Here is a 19,414-nt window from a genome sequence, read left to right on the forward strand (position 1 = left end):
TTGTTATGAAGAAAACGGCCAAAATACACCGAAACTCCATTAAACTAAGACAATACAACGGTTATCGTAATTTTTTTAACGGAGAAAATTCTCACGTCTGTGTGCCGGCTTTTCTTTTTTTCTCATAACGCTCCGTTTGGAGTCTCTGAAAAACCTCCGTTTGGGGGGCCGTGTAGTCTTAACACTTCGTCCTGCCCCTCTATCTCAACAACAGCTGGGACACTCTATCCTAGACGTGAACATGCAAAACAGGGCTAAGGGCTGAGTGGTAGGGGCGAGGCGTGAAATGGGATTGGGTCTTCATCTTTTTGAAGGGACCACAGTTGATGTAGTTCAGTGAATAACCTTGTAGAGCACATTTTCTTCTTGGTGGTTTTGCATGCTGCCTCCGCTTCAGCCCAGTGGGATATGCTGAAAAGGGCGAGATGGACGTAGTTGATGTCTCTGATTAGTAGCAGGCCTGGCTCTGAGGTCAATATCAGAACATAGTTGTGTTTGTTGTTTGCTGCTATTGTTCTTCACATCGTAACGCGCTGTTAAAATGCCAATGCTGTTTAACCTAAACTATTTTGGTGTCTGAGGGAAGCCTGCTCACTGAGTGACCCGCAGTGTTGGCCAGTGAAGAAGCCAAAGAGAGAAAGTTGTTATATTTAGCTTCGGTGACTTCACACCACTTCCCTATAAAGTACTCTGCGAGCTAGTGGCGTAGAGGTGGGGGGGGGTTGGGGCTGTGTGCTGGCAGAGCAGGTCAGATGAGCAAAGCAAATCTTCTAAACAAGAGAAGCCTGTTGAGAAACAAATGCCAACGTTCCTCACGCACAGGTTCTTCTGTACATTCCAGATTAGCGGGTTCCATAAGCTGATCAAGCCGCTGTGTTGGCATTGCTTTAGAGCAGAGGTCTTTAAATAAAATTGAATAAGGTCCAGTCAAAGAAAATTTCCTCGAGCAAAGGTCCAGAACATCATGATGTCTAACTTGCATTATGACTCAGTGCCATATACTGTTTACTGAAGTAGTAGTCATATCAACATCTTATGCAGTCAACGACTCTGTGTTGAACCAAATCAAGTAGAGTTCAGTCACATTTCAACAACATTCATTGTCGGTTTTCTTTTTTTAGATCTCATCCTGCAAAATAATCTGGGTCGCTTTTTTCTCTGACCGCTGTGTCTCGCCTCATCCCTCCCCCGTGTTTGCGCCACTCACTCGTGATTTTAAACTTTCCGTTTTTTAGTCGTTCAGCTCCATTTACTCCTGTTCATTGAGGGATCCCTCGCGGAACCAATGGGGGAAATAGGAAGTGGCCAGACTCCTCATAAACCGGCTCAGGCATTATCTTATGGCAGGTGTGTTAACAGGTGGCTCATGACTGGCGCATTAACTCATGGCTAGCTTGTTGGCTCATGGCTACCACATTAACTCACAGCTAGCACAGATGTACTAATACGTTTTGGGGCCACTGTATAGTGCAGTAAACAGCAGTGATGAACGTTAGCTAACATTACACCACCCGCTGTCAACGATATGAGCAAGGAAGTGTGTGTCAGTAGTTTTTCTGACATGTTTTCTCGTGAAGTTTGTGGATGGACTGATCGGCTATTAACTCACGGCTTATGAACTGGGTTACGTTTGGCTCATTAGCTCGCGGCTAGGACAAGCGTTCAAATACTCTTTGGGGCTGTAGAGTGAAGTAAATGACTAACATTAGCTAGATTTGCAGATAAAATTTGTCCGTCTAAAATGATGGTGCACTTCTTTAATCCACTGGCGATAACCTCAGTGTGGAGTGGAGTTAATTGAGGACGGCTGTGATAAGGATCTCTCGTCAGCCCTCCCGCGAGGCGTGTCCCCTGTTGCTCCGGTTCTCCGGTGCAGAGCCGGTCCCAGTCTGCGGCTTTCATCTTTCGCTCTCTGCCTCGTCTGCACGCCTCTGAGAAAACGCCAACCTTTAAATACCGCCGCATATTTAAGCTCCAACTAATTAACATCTTCAGCCTCCTCTCGGCCCTTGGAGGTTAAAGACGAGGAATAAAAGAGCTGCGCTGAAGAGCAGCTCTGATACTCCAGCGCTTGTTGATGTTGATGATGATGAGTTATAAAGTGGGTTTAGAAAATATTTCAGTCTGGCTGATGGTTGTATAATATTCACAACATGCCTCTAGACTCTGTAAGCAGATTTCACAGCTGATTAACGCCTCCTAGCTCGTTTGTTTACGTAGATCCAGGATAGGAAATCGTTTTTTGCCTAGAAATGATTGCAGTTCGCAAAATAAACAAGATACCATTTTAACTTAATGAGAATAATGTGAAATTTTGTCATCTAATTATACATATTTAACAATTACCTACATTATTTTGGGAGTCATTTTTCTCATTACACTTATTTCAATGGGGCTTATTTGCTGATTAATTTACTGGTTATTTATGCCCCTTTCTCTTTGCTTCTCGAGCTGTATTGGCTTGTGGCCAACCTTTCAGCTCACGGCTAATGCATTTATCTTGTGGCTAGCATGTTAGATTGTGGCAGTTTGCTTGTTCGTCGCTCGTGTGTTAGCTTGAAGCTTGAGGTATTAGCTTTGACTAGCATGTTTGACCAGCCTGTTACCTTATGACTAATGTGTCATGTGGTGGGAGCGATTTTTGCGATGAGCCCTGATTCTTTGAGTTGGAGGGGCGTCAACGGAAAGCCAATGCTGGCTGCTGGTAACCTGGTTATATTTCAGTTAATCAGTAGCCGCATGTGAACGTTACGTGGTGCTTTTAAACTAGATAATTGCACTGCTCATCTTATGAGTTTCCTCTACTTAGTATTTTCTTACAGTGATACAGAAAATACAGGATGTCTGCAATCTAACCAATCCGTGCAGTGAAACACCACATACACACTAGTGAAGACACACTAGGCGGCAGTGAGCACACAGTGAACAGTGGGCAGCCCTTTCCGCAGCAGTTGGGGGGTTAGGTGTCTTGCTCAAGGACTCCTCAGTCCCAGGCATCAAACCAGCGACCTTCCGGTCGCAAGGCTGCTTTCCAAACCTCGAGCCCACAACTGCCCCCAGTTGTAACTACAACCTCCGAAGTTGTAAGTAGGAACTTCCAAGGCCGCATTTGTTTGGAGACAGAGTCTAACGTGTGTAGTGTGACTAGCTTGTGTTTGCTGTGTTTGGTCTGGTGTGTTAGGTGGTGGCGAGTGTTAACTCATGACTGCAGTGGCATTTCCACTCATCTGCACACTCATCACGGTCCTCTGTCAGTCACTGAACCAGTGCTGTGGTTGGAAAACTTTCCTGAGAATTTCCTGTTTCATTTGTTTTTTCTTTCGCCAGATTTCGTTTGATTGTTTTAGATTTCAACTGCCCTCAGTTGAGGATTCACTGGGGACATTTTCATGTAGTGCTGTCTGAATGAAGTGGTGTATCGGTGAACCGGGAAGACATTTGAAAAGGTTCGGAATAATCGCCTTCAAACGTCAAGAAGTTAATTAGCTATGCAGGTTTATTCTTACAGCTTTTTTTTCAATGAGCCAAAGAATAGAGAGTTCAGCACAACGATTTATTTATTTATTTGTTTGTTTGTTTATTTTTGGATTTTGGGTCATGTGCATTATACAGATTGGTGGTATTAGACTGCATTAGCGTGAAGGTGTCGATGTGAAGACAGTGGTGATGTGAGGATCTGTTTGTGTTCTGAGTCGAGGAGGGAAAAAAACAAATGTGAGGTTGTGTGTGTCTCCATAGCAACAGGGTTCATGTGGGACCAAGGGATGCTCGCGGTTTCAGAAGGTGCTTTCAAGTGGCACCCAAAGGAACATGTTCACACTCTGACTGTGGAATACACACAGTTCAGAGGCTTAGTTATACACACTGCACGCTCACTTACAGCAGTAGTTTAGTGACAAATCCAGTTCAACCCCCCAGACCAGCCAAGTCATGTTTAGTGTCCAGTGTTTGTTTCTTTAGTTTTAGCACTGGGACAAGCAATGGAAGCTCATGCCCCACCAGTCAGCATGATGCCAACTGCATGCCTACATCATCACACATCCAACTGTGTTGAGTTGCTAAATTTCATGGAAAACCAAATTTCCCTCACTTTTTCAAAATTAAGGAGGTTAACTCCATTCGCTCTATGGTCCATACAGTCCATATATGGAAATGAAGGTGCAAAAACAGCTTGATGTCACAAAAACCAAGATTTTTACATATATCTGTCTGTTCCGCCTCCTGCTGTTTAGCCCTGCCCATTCAGCATACAGTAGTTTAGCCACACCCATTCAGCCTACACCAGTTTAGCCACACCCATTCAGCCTACAGCAGTTTAGCCACACCCATTCAGCCTACAGCAGTTTAGCTCCACCCATTCAGCCTACAGTAGTTTAGCCCCACCCATTCAGCCTCAGTAGTTTTGTCCTACCCATTCAGCTTACAGCACTTTAACCCACTTATTTAGCCCTCAGTGGTTTAGTCCCATCTATTCAGCTTCTAGCAGTTTATCCCCACCCATTCAGTCTCCAGTGGTTTAGCTCCACCCATTCAGCCTAAAGTGGTTTAGCCCCACCCATTCAGCCTGCAGTAGTTTAGCCACACCCACTCAGCCTGCAGTAGTTTAGCCCCACCCATTCAGCCTGCAGTAGTTTAGCCCCGCCCATTCAGCCTAAAGTAGTTTAGCCCCACCCATTCAGCCTGCAGTAGTTTAGCCCCGCCTATTCAGCCTAAAGTAGTTTAGCCCCACCCATTCAGCCTAAAGTAGTTTAGCCCCACCCGTTCAGCCTGCAGTAGTTTAGCCCCACCCGTTCAGCCTGCAGTAGTTTCGTCCCGTCTAATCAGCTTACAGCACTTCAGTCCCACCCATTTAGCCTTCAATAGTTTAGTCCCGTCTATTTGGCCTCCAGCAGTTTAGCCCCATCCATTTAGCCCTCAGTGGTTTAGCCCTAGCTGTCCATGTTGAAGTTGAGTTCTTGAGCTCCTTTTGAATGAGGTACAATATAAGATAGCCATTCAGAAGAGAGCTAATTTACATATATCAGTCTTAAAGGCACAGTAATAAAGAGGGCTTCATTAATTCTTAGGGCTGATGAGCATTTGGAAATGCTCATATATAAATGAGTTAGGACTTTTTATGTTTTACAAGGCACAAAAGCACATTAATATTGGCTCTCAGGGAGAGAAATGAATACAAGAAATATGTAGTATATGGGCCCTTTAATGGAACCCCTGATCAGAACAGTTCAATTCATTCTTTTTTTTATTCCAAATTACAAATTAGGAGCATGTGCTCAGTGTGGGTGTGCAGAGGAAGGTAAATAGACAGTTGCTCTATAAAGACCACTTTAGGTTGCTTCCTCTGTGTTTAGGCGTCATAAGATCCTATAATTTAACTGACCTGGTGGCGCAAAATCACTCTCTTACCTTTCAACTCTTTCATCTTCTGTCACTCACTCACTGACTCAAACAAAAATGGAGGGAAAAAGGGTGCCTTGAAGGGGAGATCCACCGATTTTTCAGAATTTCTGCATAATTCAGTGTTTGAGAATTCGTTCAGTGGTTTGATGTGAAATGGTCCATTGTAGAGAAACTTATAGACTCTGATTTCTTTACAGTGGTGTTGGTAGGAACCAGGTGTCACAGAGTCTAGAGCACAAGTGCAGCCATTGTATTTCCAATGCAGAACCACCAGTTTTATATGTAATGTTGATGATGGTTAAAACAGTGGTAAGTTTTCTTTGGGGACTGTTTTGCTTACAGCATCCTGCATGTAACTCTCCATCATGAGTGAATGAAATGAAAGTATTTATATTCTTTCAAAACTGGTGTAAAACTACATTTCTGTTTAATTTAATGGTTAAGATGTGGACGGAGTCGGTCACAGTGGTTTGATGTGGGAAGGTTTTAAAATCTGTTCATGGTGGGGGTGTACATGAAGGAGTTGTGAGGCAGCATAGTCCCCAAAGAAAACATATTTTTTCACATTTATGACTATTTTACCATCATCAGCGTTACAAATGAAAACTCGGAAGACATGCTTAGGTTCACTGGTGGTCTAAGTGGAAGTCTCACATCAGACCACGCTGAATGACACTGTTTACGTCTCAACCATTAAATCATGCAGACGTTTTGAAAAAGTGGTAGGGTTTCCCTTTAAAGCCATGTGGTGAGAGAAACTGGCCTGTTAAATGGACCATTTAAACACTGTTTCATGATTAAAATGCCCACAGGAATGTCCATGATTGGCCATGTTGGGCACTTCTGCGTTGTCAGTTTTATGATGGCTGATGTCGTGATGCCTCCAGTGTTTGTCTCTCTCTCTCTCTCTCTCTCTCTCTCTCTCTCTCTCTCTCTCTCTCTCTCTCTCTCTCTCTCTCTCACTCCACCCCTCCTTTCTTTCTCCCTCTCTCTCGCTCTTATCTGTCTCCCTCTCTTTCCCTCTCTCCCTTTCTCCCCCTCCTCTCTCTCTCTCGCTCTTATCTGTCTCCCTCTCTTTCCCTCTCTCCCTTTCTCCCCCTCCTCTCTCTCTCTCTCTCTCTCGCTCTCTCTCTCGCTCTCTCTTCTGTCTCCCTCTCCCTTTTTCCCCCACTCCTCTCTGTCTCTCTCTCTCTCTTTTTCTCTCTCTCCCCCTCACTCTCTCTCTCTCTCTCACCCCCCCCTCTCCTTTCTTTCTCTCTCTCTTGCTCTTATCGGTCTCTCTCTCTTCCCCCCCCCCCTCCTCTTTTCTCTCTCTTTCTCTCTCACTCCCCCCTTTCTCTCTCTCTCGCTCTCTCTCTCTCTTACTCTCTCTCACTCTCCCACTCTCCCCCCTCTCTTTCTCCCCCTCACTATCTCTCTCTCTCACTCCCCCCTCTCTCCTTTCTTTATCCCTCTCTCTTGCTCTTATCAGTTTCCCTCTCTTTCCCTCTCTCCCTTTCTCCCCCTCCTCTCTCCTCTTCTCTCTCTCTTTCTCTCACTCCCCCCTTTCTTTCTCTCTCGCTCTCTCTCTCTTACTCTCTCACTCTCCCCCTCTCTCCTTTCTTTCTCCCTCTCTCGCTCTTCTCTTTCTCCCTCTCTTTCCTTCTCTCCCTTTCTCCCCTCCTCTCTCCTCTTCTCTCTCTGTCCCTCAGTCTCCCCCTCTCTCTCCTCTTTCTTTCTCCTTCTCTCTTGCTCTCTCTTCTCTCTCTTCTCTCTCTCTCTCTCTCTCCCCCTCTCTCACTCCCTCTCCCCCTCACTCCCTCCCTCTCCCCCTCACTCCCTTTCCCCCCTCCTCTTTTCTCTCTTCTCTCTCTCCCTCCCTCTCACTTGTTCCCTTCCCTTTCTCTCCCCCCTCTCCTCTTTTCTCTTACTCTCTACTTCTCTCTCCCTCTCTCTCCTCTCTTCTCTCTCTCCTCTTTTCTCTCTCCTGTCTCATCTCTCTCCCTCCCTCTTACTTGTTCCCTCCCCTCTGTCTCTCCCCACTCTCTCCCTCTCTTTCCTTCTGTCTTCTGTCTCCCTCTCTCTCTCTCTTTCACTCTCACTCTCACTTCTCATTCCCCCCTCTCTCATTTCTCTCTGCCCCCTCCTCTCTCTCTCGCCCTCTGTTTTTCTCAATCTCTCTCTCTTCCATGCTACTGCCAACACTTAGAAACACGATCACGGTTCATCACCGAAACAGCGCTTAAAAATAAGCCTCGCTAAAGTGGAGAGCAATTAAAGCCTTTCTATTCACATGGATCTAATAATAGTGTAATTGGTGGGGGATTTGTTTTGTGTGATGTTTGTGAGTGTGTTTGCAGCTGGATTGGATTCACACACACATACACACAGTCTTCTTCGAGTATTTATCCCCCTCACCCCCCCTCTCTCAAACCTGCCCTTACCGACGCTGCATTCTGATTGGAGGAGCTCGTGCTGCGTCCACGCAAGCTTCTAGAAGGTTCTGTGTCAGAAGGCAGAACAGAATCAGGCCACCATTAAAGCAGCAGTTCAGTGAAAAACCAGATTCCCCCAGGTTCACTGCTCACTCCACCTCAACCAAGTCCAATTAATAATAATCTAAAATAATCTAAGTCTGATGATTTAGGTGGGCATTTGGCACCTTGCTCATTGGTGTGTATAACCTTCTATTACTTCATTATGTTGCCTCTGTTACTTTAAGGAGCCTGTCTGCTTCCTGTAACTCATCCATAACCAGGAGGAACAATGGGTCCACTGAGACAGTCAGAATGTAGAGAAAGGAGAGAAAGACAGTGTAGATGAGTGCGGAGGAAGATGGAGATGATGGGGAGAGACGAGTGAGAGATGAGGAAACGAGAGAAAGAGAGAGAGATGGGAAAAAGAGCAGTAGGAGGGACAGAAACGGGAGGAATGAGAGAGAAGGCGAGAAGAGCCAGAGGAAAGGACAGACTCTGAGAGAGAAGCAAATTGGAAAGAGAAGGAATGAGAGAGAAGACAGAAAGAGATAAGAGCAAAGAAAGAGATTTAAGAGGAGGGGGAGTGGGGAAAGAAAGAGAGAGAGAGAGAACAGGCATGAGAGAGAGGAAGGAAAGACAGAGATGAGCAAGGAGGAAGATGGGGATGATGGGGTGAGGAAGAGAGACGAGACAAGGGGAGAGAGAGAGTGAGCAATAGGAGGGATGAGAAAGAGAAGGAAAGAAGAGCCAGAGGAAAGTGACACTGAACGAGAGAGCGAGAGAGAGATGAGGGAAGGAGAGAGGGAGAGGGAGAGAACAGGCATGAGAGAGAGGAAGGAGAGAAAGACAGAGATGAGCACGGAGGAAGAGAGACAAGAACAAACAAGAGATGGGGGAATGATGGGGTGAGCGAGAGAGAGAGAGAGAGAGGGAGCAATAGAAGGGAGAGAAACGGGAGGGATGAAAGAGAGGAGCAAGAGAAAAGAGACAGACTCAATGAGAGAGCGGAGGGAAGTAGGCAGAGAGAAAACAAGAGATGAGATGTGTCCAAGGAAAAGATGGTAAAGAGAGAGATGCTCCTCCTCTCTGTGCAGGCTGAGCTGGAGTTAATCAGGTTCTGCGTCAGTGCCACTGGCTCGCACAGAGGCTGCGCAGGACGTGCTCCGTATCAAAGGGAAGGGGGCTATAACTGGGGGTGGGGATGAATACGTGCGTCTTTGTATTTATGTACTTATGGGGACCAAATACATCCTTTTGGAAAACATTTTTAGTTTTGAAAAATAAGGGCTGTTTACTTCCGAAGGTTAAGAATAGACATTCCATTATTCAGCTATAGTGTTGCATAAGTGGAAACACCCTGCGAAGATTTCAAGCTATCTGAGTTCATGTTCGTGTGGAATCCATAACATCCATCTGCTGGTGACTGCTCCAGAGAGGGCCCCTGTGCTCTTATATAACTCGTCCACTCATCGTCTCTCAGCCAATAGGGACACTCTGTTGGCTCCTGGCTGAAGCAGCAGGCTGTGTTGGTGTGACATATTTGGTGCCCTGCAAAGGGCTGTGTTAAGTTACTGCGTACTGTGATGGGTTAGTGCAGGCGGTGTTAGGTTAATTCAGGTTGTGTTTGTGCAGGCTGTAGTACAGACTGTGTTAGGTTTGTGCAGGCTGTGTTACTGTAGTACAGACTGTTAGGTTTGTGCAGGCTGTGTTACTGTAGTACAGACTGTTAGGTTTGTGCAGGCTGTTTGTGCAGAGTTTGTTAGGTTAGTGCAGACCATGTTTTTTTAGTGCAGACTGTGCTTGTGCAGACTGTTTCTTCAGACTATATTAGTGCAGACTTATTTTAATGCAGACTGTTAGATTTGTGTAGACTGTCATTTAGTGCAGACTGCATTAGGTTTGTGCAGACTGTTAGGTTGTGTTTGTGCAGGCTGCAATAAGTTTGTATAGACTTATTTTAGTGTAGACTGTTAGGTTATTGCAGACTGTATTCGATTTGTGCCGACTGTATTAGGTTTGTGCTGACTGTTAGGTTTGTGCAGACCGTTATTTTAGTGCAGACTGTATTAGATTTGTGCTGACTGTTAGGTTTGTGCAGACTGTTATTTTAGTGCAGATTGTTAGATTTGTGCAGACTGTCATTTTAGTGCAGACTTGCCATTTTAGTGCAGACTGTTGAATTTGTGCAGACTATATTAGGTTTGTGCAGACTGTTAGGTTGTGTTTGTTCAGGCTTCATTAAGTTTGTGTAGACTTTTATTTTAGTGCAGACTGTATTAGATTTGTGCTGACTGTTAGGTTTGTGCAGACTGTTATTTTAGTGCAGATTGTTAGATTTGTGCAGACTGTCATTTTAGTGCAGACTTGCCATTTTAGTGCAGACTGTTGAATTTGTGCAGACTATATTAGGTTTGTGCAGACTGTTAGGTTGTGTTTGTTCAGGCTTCATTAAGTTTGTGTAGACTTTTATTTTAGTGCAGACTGTATTAGATTTGTGCTGACTGTTAGGTTTGTGCAGACTGTTATTTTAGTGCAGACTTGCCATTTTAGTGCAGACTGTTGAATTTGTGCAGACTATATTAGGTTTGTGCAGACTGTTAGGTTGTGTTTGTTCAGGCTTCATTAAGTTTGTGTAGACTTTTATTTTAGTGCAGACTGTATTAGATTTGTGCTGACTGTTAGGTTTGTGCAGACTTATTTTAATGCACACTGTTAGGCTTGTACAGTTATTTTAGTGCAGACTGTATTAGGTTTGTGCAGACTGTTGGGTTTGTGCAGACTTATTTTAGTGCTAGGTTTGTGCAGACTGTGTTAGGTTTCTGCGGACTATAAGGTTCATGCCGCTTGTACTATTTTAGAGCAGACTGTGTGAGGTTTGTCCAGACTGTGTTGAGTTAGTCCAGGCTATGATTGTGCAGACTGAGTTAGGTTAATGCATATTTTGTTTGTGCAGACTGTGATGGATTAACACAGGCTGTGCTGGTGCTCGTGATGCTCTTCAGTCCAGGAGAGAATTCCCATCACTGCTGCACAGTTTAACTGATCCTGTTTAAATGTGTGAAGGCCGTCCTCGTCCGTTTCTTTTTTCTTTTTTCACCCATTCTGAGACAGCAAATATTTCTCTTTAACCCCTCAAACACCTTGTTTTATGCTCTTTCCAGTCTTCGTCTTTTGTTCAATACTTTGTTTGTGTATCTTTATGCCTTTTTAAGGATTTTATATTCTCTTTTCTTTATTCTTATTATTTTGTGCAGTGATCTTGGACCCCATTAAAGATGTTGTATAAAAAAACTGTGATTATTATTATTATTATTATTATTATTATTATTATTAGTCAATTTTAACCCTATTTGCAGATGTCAGTCTTAAGATTTGTTTCTCGTTAATCAGCTTCTGATTCAGAATCTTATATTAAGGAGTTATTTAGCTGAAAATGTGTACGTTTCTGAAAATAGAACTGAAGGTTAGTGTAGTGGTGCCGTCTGGACCCTCCAGGGCAGAGGACTGTTTTTCCTCCCAGCAGGAGGAGCGTGACCCCCCCGATATGAGTTTGGATGTTATGTAACGTGTGGTACTCATTCACCCTTCTACAGCTTACCAGAGCCTCGGGGTTTAACTAGCTCACATTCAGCGCTGTGACGACTGAGTTTATGACCTCTACTGGCCCTTCCCCGTTACCCTGACGCTGTGTTTACATTATGACAGTAGACGAGCAACGCAGACCGGATGCTCTGGATGTTTCAGAGTCGTGGCGGATGCAGCAACTTGATGAAGCTGTTGAGGTCACTGAAGCTTCAGCGCTCAGTGTTTGATGAGAAATCCTCTGTTCTAGAGAAACTTAGCGAGTCCGTCTTTCTCTGTTTTTCACTGTTTTTCTCTTTTCTTCTTTCAGTCTCTCTCTCTCATTCTTTTTCTCTTCTTCCTCTCTGTCTCCTTTCTCTCTATATCTCCTTTTTTCCATCCTCTTCCTCTTTTCTCTCTATCTCTTTCTCTAGGTGTCCTTTCTTTTTTCTCTCTCTTTTCACACTTCACACTCTCATCCCCTGTCTCTCTCTTTTTTTCCTTTTGCCTTACACTGTCCCTATTTTCCTTTTTCTCTGTCTTATTTCTCTTTATCTCTCTTGATTTTGTCTGCTTCTGTCTCTCTCTCTCTCTCTCTCTCTCTCTCTCTCTCTTTCTCTCTTCTCCCTCTGTCTTCTCTCTCTTTATCTCCTTTCTCTTTCTCTCCTTTATTTTTTCTTTCTTTCTTTCTTTGTCTTTTTCTATCTTTCATGTCCTTTTTTTCATCTCTCTCTCTCTTCACACTCTCTTATCCTCTGTCTCCCTTTCTTTTTTCTCTCTTTTTCCTTTTGCCTTTCAATGCCCATTTTCTTTTTTGGAATCTGTCTCTCGCTCTCTCTCGCTCTCTCTCGCTCTCTCTCGCTCTCTCTCGCCCCCTCTCGCTCAGTTCAGTAAGCTTTATTGTCCATATTTAGATACTGTATTGCAATGATGTCATAAAAAGAACAGGCACTGAAAACATTTCTAAATGTTTACATTTTGCCATTTTTCTCTACTTAGAAACTGAGAAACTCTGCCTTGGGAATTAAAGGCCAGCATCAGTTTATTTCTTAACACAAGATGTCAGTTATTTTGATCAAATAATACAAAAGTAGGAACAGCGGTTTGGAGTGATGATGGAATGATATTTAGGAAAGAAAAAAATGATTGTAGATGTGTTTTACCTTTTCCTCACCCCACTCTCGTTTATTCTCCTACAGTGCCAGACTCTGCCAAGCCCAGCCCTGCCCCTCTTTCCCCTGCCAACCCCAGCACCACCAACCCATCTGTGCCCTCAGCCAGCAGCAGCAGCGGAGGTGGTGGTGGAAATGGAAAGCGCGCCCCCTCCAGCACCCCACAGCAGCAGCAGCCGCAGCCGCAGCCATCAGCGCTCCGTTACCCTCCCCGCGAGGTGCCCCCACGTTTTCGTCAGCACGAACAAAAGCAGCTGCTGAAGAGAGGTCAACCCCTGCCCGCCGGGAGCACCGCCGTGGTACAGCCATCCGCGGCCAGCCCTGCAACGCAGCCTTTCTCCAACCAAACACACTCAGGTCAGCCGCAGTTCTGGTTCTCATACGTGCTGATGTGAAGTGTAACAACACAGATGTTCAGTTTTTGATTCGGAGGCAAGATTTAATTTGGTTTTCGATAACAAAATGAAAATCACAAGACCTGGAATTTGTAAGCTCAGAGCAAAAGCCCAGTCTCCTGAGTGCATAGAATAAGTCCTGCCCTTAATCCAATAGGCTGCACACAGATGCCTAGTTGTGACCTTTTTCAGGGGTTTTCGTGAAACATGTTAAATAAAAGACCCTCGGAAGAGAGTGAGGGATGTTTCGGTGGGAGAGTTTTGCTCATTTTTGCTCATGCTTGTTTTTACTTACTTTGCCCGTTATGCTGAGAACCGGACTGTAAACAAATCACCAGCTTTTGACCAACTGCTGTAGATCCACAGCTGTTGAAGATTGGAGCAGTGCCTGTAGCTCCTGCTGCAGTCGACCTCTGGTCACGCATCATATCTCAGTCGTGTGGAATCTCAACACTAGTTGACATCATCGTAAAAAAGTTGACATTTATTTAAAAGGACTCTCTAATGTTGATGCGTTGCCGTCAGGAGTGGTATTCTGTACCTCTGTTACACTGTATTTGATGATGATGATTCTCTAATGTTCATATGATCCACACAGTCCTTCTGACAGATTGCAATACGCTACAGGAGGTCTAGGGGGCAACATAACTTCTCGTTTCATTTAAAATATGCTCAGTATGTCCAAAATGTGGGACATACTTTCACAACAGCACTTGCGGTGATGAGTAGCTTGTGTCCGTAAATTGCTTGTTGCAGAAATTGGAGTTGGATTTTGGGTTCCAACAATTTCAAATCCATTAATAGTGGAGAGATGCATATAAGGTGTTACGAGGCAAAAAAGCCCCCAGTCAATACTGTTTTTACTATTCTCAACATTACATTGTGACCCCTGGTTCCTAACCCCACCCTGTAAAGAAATCTTGAGTCTGTAAGTTATTCGCCACTCTGACACTTTTACATCTCAGTGATTGTATCGTGCATGCATTTTTTAAACTCTGTGGAATTCCCCTGTAAGCTTTTTCAAGGACTTATGTAAGGACTTACGAACAAGTAAATCCACATTTTCATTGTCTGAAGGCAGAAATCACTTGTCCATGGAGAAAAAGGCAAGTTACATTTGCAGATGACCACCCTTACAATTCGCTGTTGTCGGACGAAAACCTCATATCTCCAAAATGGTAGCTTTACAGGAGAACGCAAAAACCTGCTTTACTTTTAATGTAAGTTAATGGAACCAGACTTTTTGAGCCATTTCTTTTGGTCCATTCATCATGAAATTTGCACACAATGTAAAAGATGACAGGTATTTTCAAATTATGTCAAACACTGAAAAATAATAAAAATGGAGATACGAGGTTTTGTTCCAACAACATATTTCATTCATGAAAGTCAAAAAAGGGAGAAATGCAAGATTTTGACCTGACAGTGACAGTATAACAGTTATAGTCACTTATCGAGACGAAATGAAATACTGTACTAGGCGCAGGGGTTCCTCTAGCAAAAGTTTCAGCAGAGCCCTGGGGGACGGACGGCAAGCGGAACCAGAGCCGGGCCTGCTTTCACTTATGCTAACAGGCTAAGTACCGCTGAAGTGAAGCCCTCAAGTCGAATGAAGATGTAAACTTATTCACTGTTTGTAACCATGTTCCACAGTGGGCTACTCTACTGGGAACCCTACACGTTTAAGGTATATGCTACAGTTATCACTCTTGGCCTGTTCACTCGGCTGTTTGGTGTTCATTGTCCACATCATTTCGTTTTTGCCTGCGAATGTGTGGTTTTCTGCTTTACGCGCTGCAGATGCGAGTTTTCTTTGCTGTAGTTTTGCAGGCCGAGCAAATGAAACAAAGAGAAGCGTCCTGTGTTGAGCTGTGTCTGGTTGCTTCCTGTCTTGGGAGGCACGTGTGAGCATATGCTAAAGTCTATTTGTTTGTGGGCTTGGCAGCCTAGTGCAGCGTTTCTGCAGAAAGCAAGAACATGGCAGCGTCCCAGCTTAGCAGGCTGGGTGACTCACAGCTTACGGTAAGTGAGCGCGATTCAGATGGAGACTCCTTCTGAGCGACAGGACCCATCAAAGCTCTGTTCCAAAACAATGTAGTCACTTGATTTGGTCTCTGGGTCCCCTCTGCAAAAAGTGGCTGCTACAAATAATTGTCAAACTTTATAATGAAAGATGCCATCAACGGAAAATTGTTTGACATTGATATTTATTGTTGATGTGTCCTTTACTTAAATACAGCAATGACAGTAGCACTCTGTAATGCTCTGCAATGTTCACATGATCTAAACGGTCAGTCTGACAGATTGTAATACACTATAGGAAGTGTAGGGGGCGATGTGGCTTCTGTTGTTTAATTCTCCGTAATGTTCGTCTGATCAACATGGTCATTCTGACAGATCATAATACACTACACAAAGTGTAGAGGACAATATATGTGAATATATAAGCGGCAGAAACATTTTACATTACTTTTACATGAACATTTAACTAATAATTTAATAATTTGCAAGTGTTTGCTTATTCTGGCGACGGCTGTTTAGGCACACCTGTTCATGCTGAGGTCAGGAGGAGTGTTTGCTTCTCAGAGGCAGTCGCACTGTTAGAAATAGATAGAAAGATTTTCTGCAGGTGCATTTTTCTGCCATCAAGGTACAAATAATATTAATGTACGCTTAAAGGTACAGCAGTGGTTTTAAGGTCCAACTGTGAACCTTAAATTAGTTTTTCCAGGTGAAAAGTTGGTAGTTGTACCTTTTCATAACCGAATGTTTGGAAACATTAGGTAGAGCAGTAGAATAAAAGCCTGGAGGTGTGGAGGCAAGGTGTGTGGCGTCAGTACAGCTTAGAGAATATCATTTCAGTGGATTATGGTTCAGTTATACTCCCTGACTAAAGGCATTGAAATGGACCCTTGAGGGTCCCAACCCACTGACAAGAGGGGCACTGCTCCAGAAATGGTTTCAGGCCTTTATTTCTGAGAGTGCAGAACAGTGATAAATCAGTTATATCAGTGTCAAAGACACAGTAACAGAAACAGCCACTTTAATTCTAAAGGGTGAAGATGGACACTGAATTATGTTTTTGGTGCATAAACCAACACAAAGATGACCCTTTAAAATGAAAGTACTCATATTCTAATGGGTCTCCTGGTAGTTTGATCTAAATAGCCAGTGGGCTAACAGGTTGTAGAAATAAGCGTTGCTTCCAGCCAGTCTTTCCAAAAGGCTCAAACTGCGGCTTTGATACCTGATCGGTTCTGTACAAAGCTCGAAAACAACATGATCTCGTTTCATTCCTGTGCCTATTATCCACCTCTTCACCTCACCCCGCCAAGGCCGCAGCTCTTCTGAAGTGAAGCTGGCGCGCTCAAGAAGAGAAAGCGAAAGAGCATTCCTGCACTGACTTTTATTTCCTCCATTCCATATCAAACATGCTGCATTTTAAACCATTTGAAGCTGCGAGCCGTGTGAACATTTCATGATGAATGGACCAATAGAAATGATCCAAAATTACTTTGGAATGAAATAAAACGTACATGAATTTCCACTCAAACCAGATGTAGTTGATCAGCCAAGGCGTGCTCCGAGTCTAGATTCTGCTTCTTTAGTTTTAAACTGGAGCTAAGTGGCTGTTGTTGCTACCAAACACGAAGTCAATAGTCACCCGAATCTTTTCTTTCTCAACTCCATCCAGGTCTTCATGAAGGTCGTCGGTTTGGTTTAGGACACAGTATGAATTGTGTCCCTTTACACTGAACTGTAAAAATGAACAAAACCAAAAAGTGTGGCTGAACGAAGTGAGCAGCCACTTTAGACGTTGTGTTGTGCCAAGTTTTGACCCCCTGAAAAATCCAGCTCTGCTTATGCAGACGCATGGATGCTAGAATAAATAACGGTACTACGACTGCTTGACATGCGTGATGTAAAAAAGGAGTCGAATTTCGACTTTAGACACCAGGCATATTACAGAACGTCTGAAATCTTATCTGTTTAGTCACCACGACAGCTTCAGGTAGGACTGAATTTAGGGCAGAAGCTATTGCAAAACAACTCCATAATCTCGGCTAAAGCGTCTGTGAAACCAGCGACTCTGATAAACAGCACGAAGCGCTCTCACATTGTTCTTAACGGCCGCGCTTTAGTTTTGTCTGACCGTTTTCTGTGCATCGGTGACCATAGCTAATTTTAGCTACCTGGCTAACTAGCTTGACTACTCTGATAACGTTTCAGGTCGGTTACTAGGTAACAGACTTCACAGTTGATTGTCGACTTGGATCGATTAAGTTAAGATTTCTTAGCTTGAGATAAGATGCTGTAAGATAAGATTCCTCGAAGAAGATTTGCTGCTAAAATACAAATTTGTGAAAAATCTTGACCCGTCAGATCTTAAGCCAAAACGTTTCTGGGATACAGCCCCTGTTGTCTAAAGTGCCTTCCAGCTGGGTTCATACGCATGTTGAAAGTTTTCTTTTGTGTATTTCTCAGTAATTCATAAAACAAACATCCTAAACACCATCTGCTAGTGAGGCTGGGCAGTATGGCACTATTATTATATGGTAAATAGTCTGTCAGTATTGATCTCTGAGCATGGATGTCGTCTGTGGATGTCGTCGGTATGAAAACACGTCTCAACTACGTTTGATTTTAGAGAGCATAATTAGTCCTGTTTAATTAGATGTTCAGCACAGAATGTTGAATACAGACGACTGGATTCCTAGTTTTGGTTAGTATTTCCTAAATGTGGCGCTGCTTTGTTTCGACTTAACAGATGAAAATAATTATTGTGACGCATCATGCATTGTGAAAAAAATTATTGAGATTACATTTTTGCCGTAACTTTACTGAAGACTAGGATGCAGTTTGAGAGAGTTAGAAGTTTTGCTGATGTGTTTGCAGACAAGATTTGGGTGTCTGTTGACTTCTAGTGTCAAGGTAACCTTGTAGCTCCAGCGCTAAGATAAAGAAGCAGAATTTGGGCTCCAAACATGTTTTGTCTGATTGATTAAATCTGGGGTAAGTAAAAAAATGTGCATATTGGATTTTTTTCTTGTGAGTCATTCCTTTGAGAATGTTTGAAAAAATACTGTCCCAGAGATACAAGTGTTTTTTTTTCCCTTGCTCACTGACTCTGGAAGTTGTGTTTGGAGCCCACACGTGTGCTGAGCTGTGGTTCCGCTGGATATTACTTAACGCTCATTAGGAACTCTGCTCGTAACAGGAGCTCCCTGCCCTGCCGTTTGTGTGTGCTTTACAGGAAGCTGTTGGAATGTAGCCGAATGACCCACAGTTCTGCCCGAAGCCGCCAGCAGCACAGTGGCTGCATTCATTGTGCCTGCGCTCTGGCTTTCTCTCTACTTTGGTTTAATTCTCAATCTCTTTCCCTCTTTCTTTTTTCCAGTGCTCTCTCTCTCTCTCTCTCTCTCTCTCTCTCTCTCTCTCTCTCTCTCTCTCTCTCTCTCTCTCTCTCTCTCTCTCTCTCTCTCTCTCTCTCTCCCTTCATTGCTCTGTCACATGGCAGCTCCAGTGTGGACCATGTCTGGACCGCACGTTCACCCCACTGAACACTCCTCTGCTCTTTTAACACTGTGTGGTTTTGGTTTGGTGCACTAAAGACCTGACACCACTGATCACTGACCACTTCTCCAATATCAATACTGATATTGAAACCTCGAGCATCGATCGATACCGATCTGATTATTTTTTTTTTCTTTAACTCTGTAAGGCCGAAGCGCAAGTCTGCTCATTTCTGTTAGTCGCGCAGTTTCTAGATGTTTATTTGATGGGTACAGATCTTGATCTAACAAAGCTGAGATAATTATTCATTTTGTGTCACAAACTGGCATTTTGAACAAGAAAATGTGATCATGGCTCTTAGGGTTCGCGTCCACTTGTTATGGAATGGAGGAACTCGTCTGGGACAGTGAAAAGTCCAACCCGCTTACAGTGAGACTTCTGTACATGCCTTTCTAAAGACCAGTACATCTTGCCCGAATGCTCAAGCCTAACCAAACCAGTTTTTCCCAGTTCTGACAGCTGCGCAGGGGTTTTTGTACGTTGATGGTTACCTCTTTTAGGAATATCATGGTCTATGTTAAACAGAACTGTAGAAAACCGACCATCACATATTTTATAGCAGGAAACCTGACTGTAATCAGCTCACAGAGCGGATCGTCTTATTGCAAGACTCAGAAGAAGCTTGTCTAGCCTTCGTCTTCCCAGCTTGGTTGCTGGCTCTTTGTATGTCTCAAGTTAAAATGTACATCAGTAATGTGCACCTGTGCTAGAGGTGAGCAATATAATAATTTTGCCACAAAACTCTTTTCTGAGTATATGAAGGGAGTCAGTACCTCTAGAACCCTAAACAACTGTGTAAATTATAATTATTTAATTAAAGAGCCTGTAAACAGCAGCAGCCAGTGAATAAAAACTA

General features: G+C 43.7%; 1 protein-coding gene across 2 annotated transcripts in view; it reads left to right on the plus strand.

Annotated features, from left to right (window-relative positions):
- The window catches only part of tnrc6c1 (trinucleotide repeat containing adaptor 6C1), a 90,378-nt gene that overhangs the window by 31,077 nt on the left and 39,887 nt on the right, over positions 1 to 19,414 (plus strand). For both annotated transcript variants that reach the window (XM_017724992.2, XM_017724993.2), the window contains exon 4: positions 12,617 to 12,946. In XM_017724992.2, coding sequence (XP_017580481.1) covers positions 12,617 to 12,946 — 330 coding nt within the window. The remainder of the gene's footprint in view (positions 1 to 12,616; positions 12,947 to 19,414) is intronic.

Source organism: Pygocentrus nattereri, chromosome 14 (assembly GCF_015220715.1).
Source record: "Pygocentrus nattereri isolate fPygNat1 chromosome 14, fPygNat1.pri, whole genome shotgun sequence".
Classification (NCBI taxonomy): domain Eukaryota; kingdom Metazoa; phylum Chordata; class Actinopteri; order Characiformes; family Serrasalmidae; genus Pygocentrus; species Pygocentrus nattereri.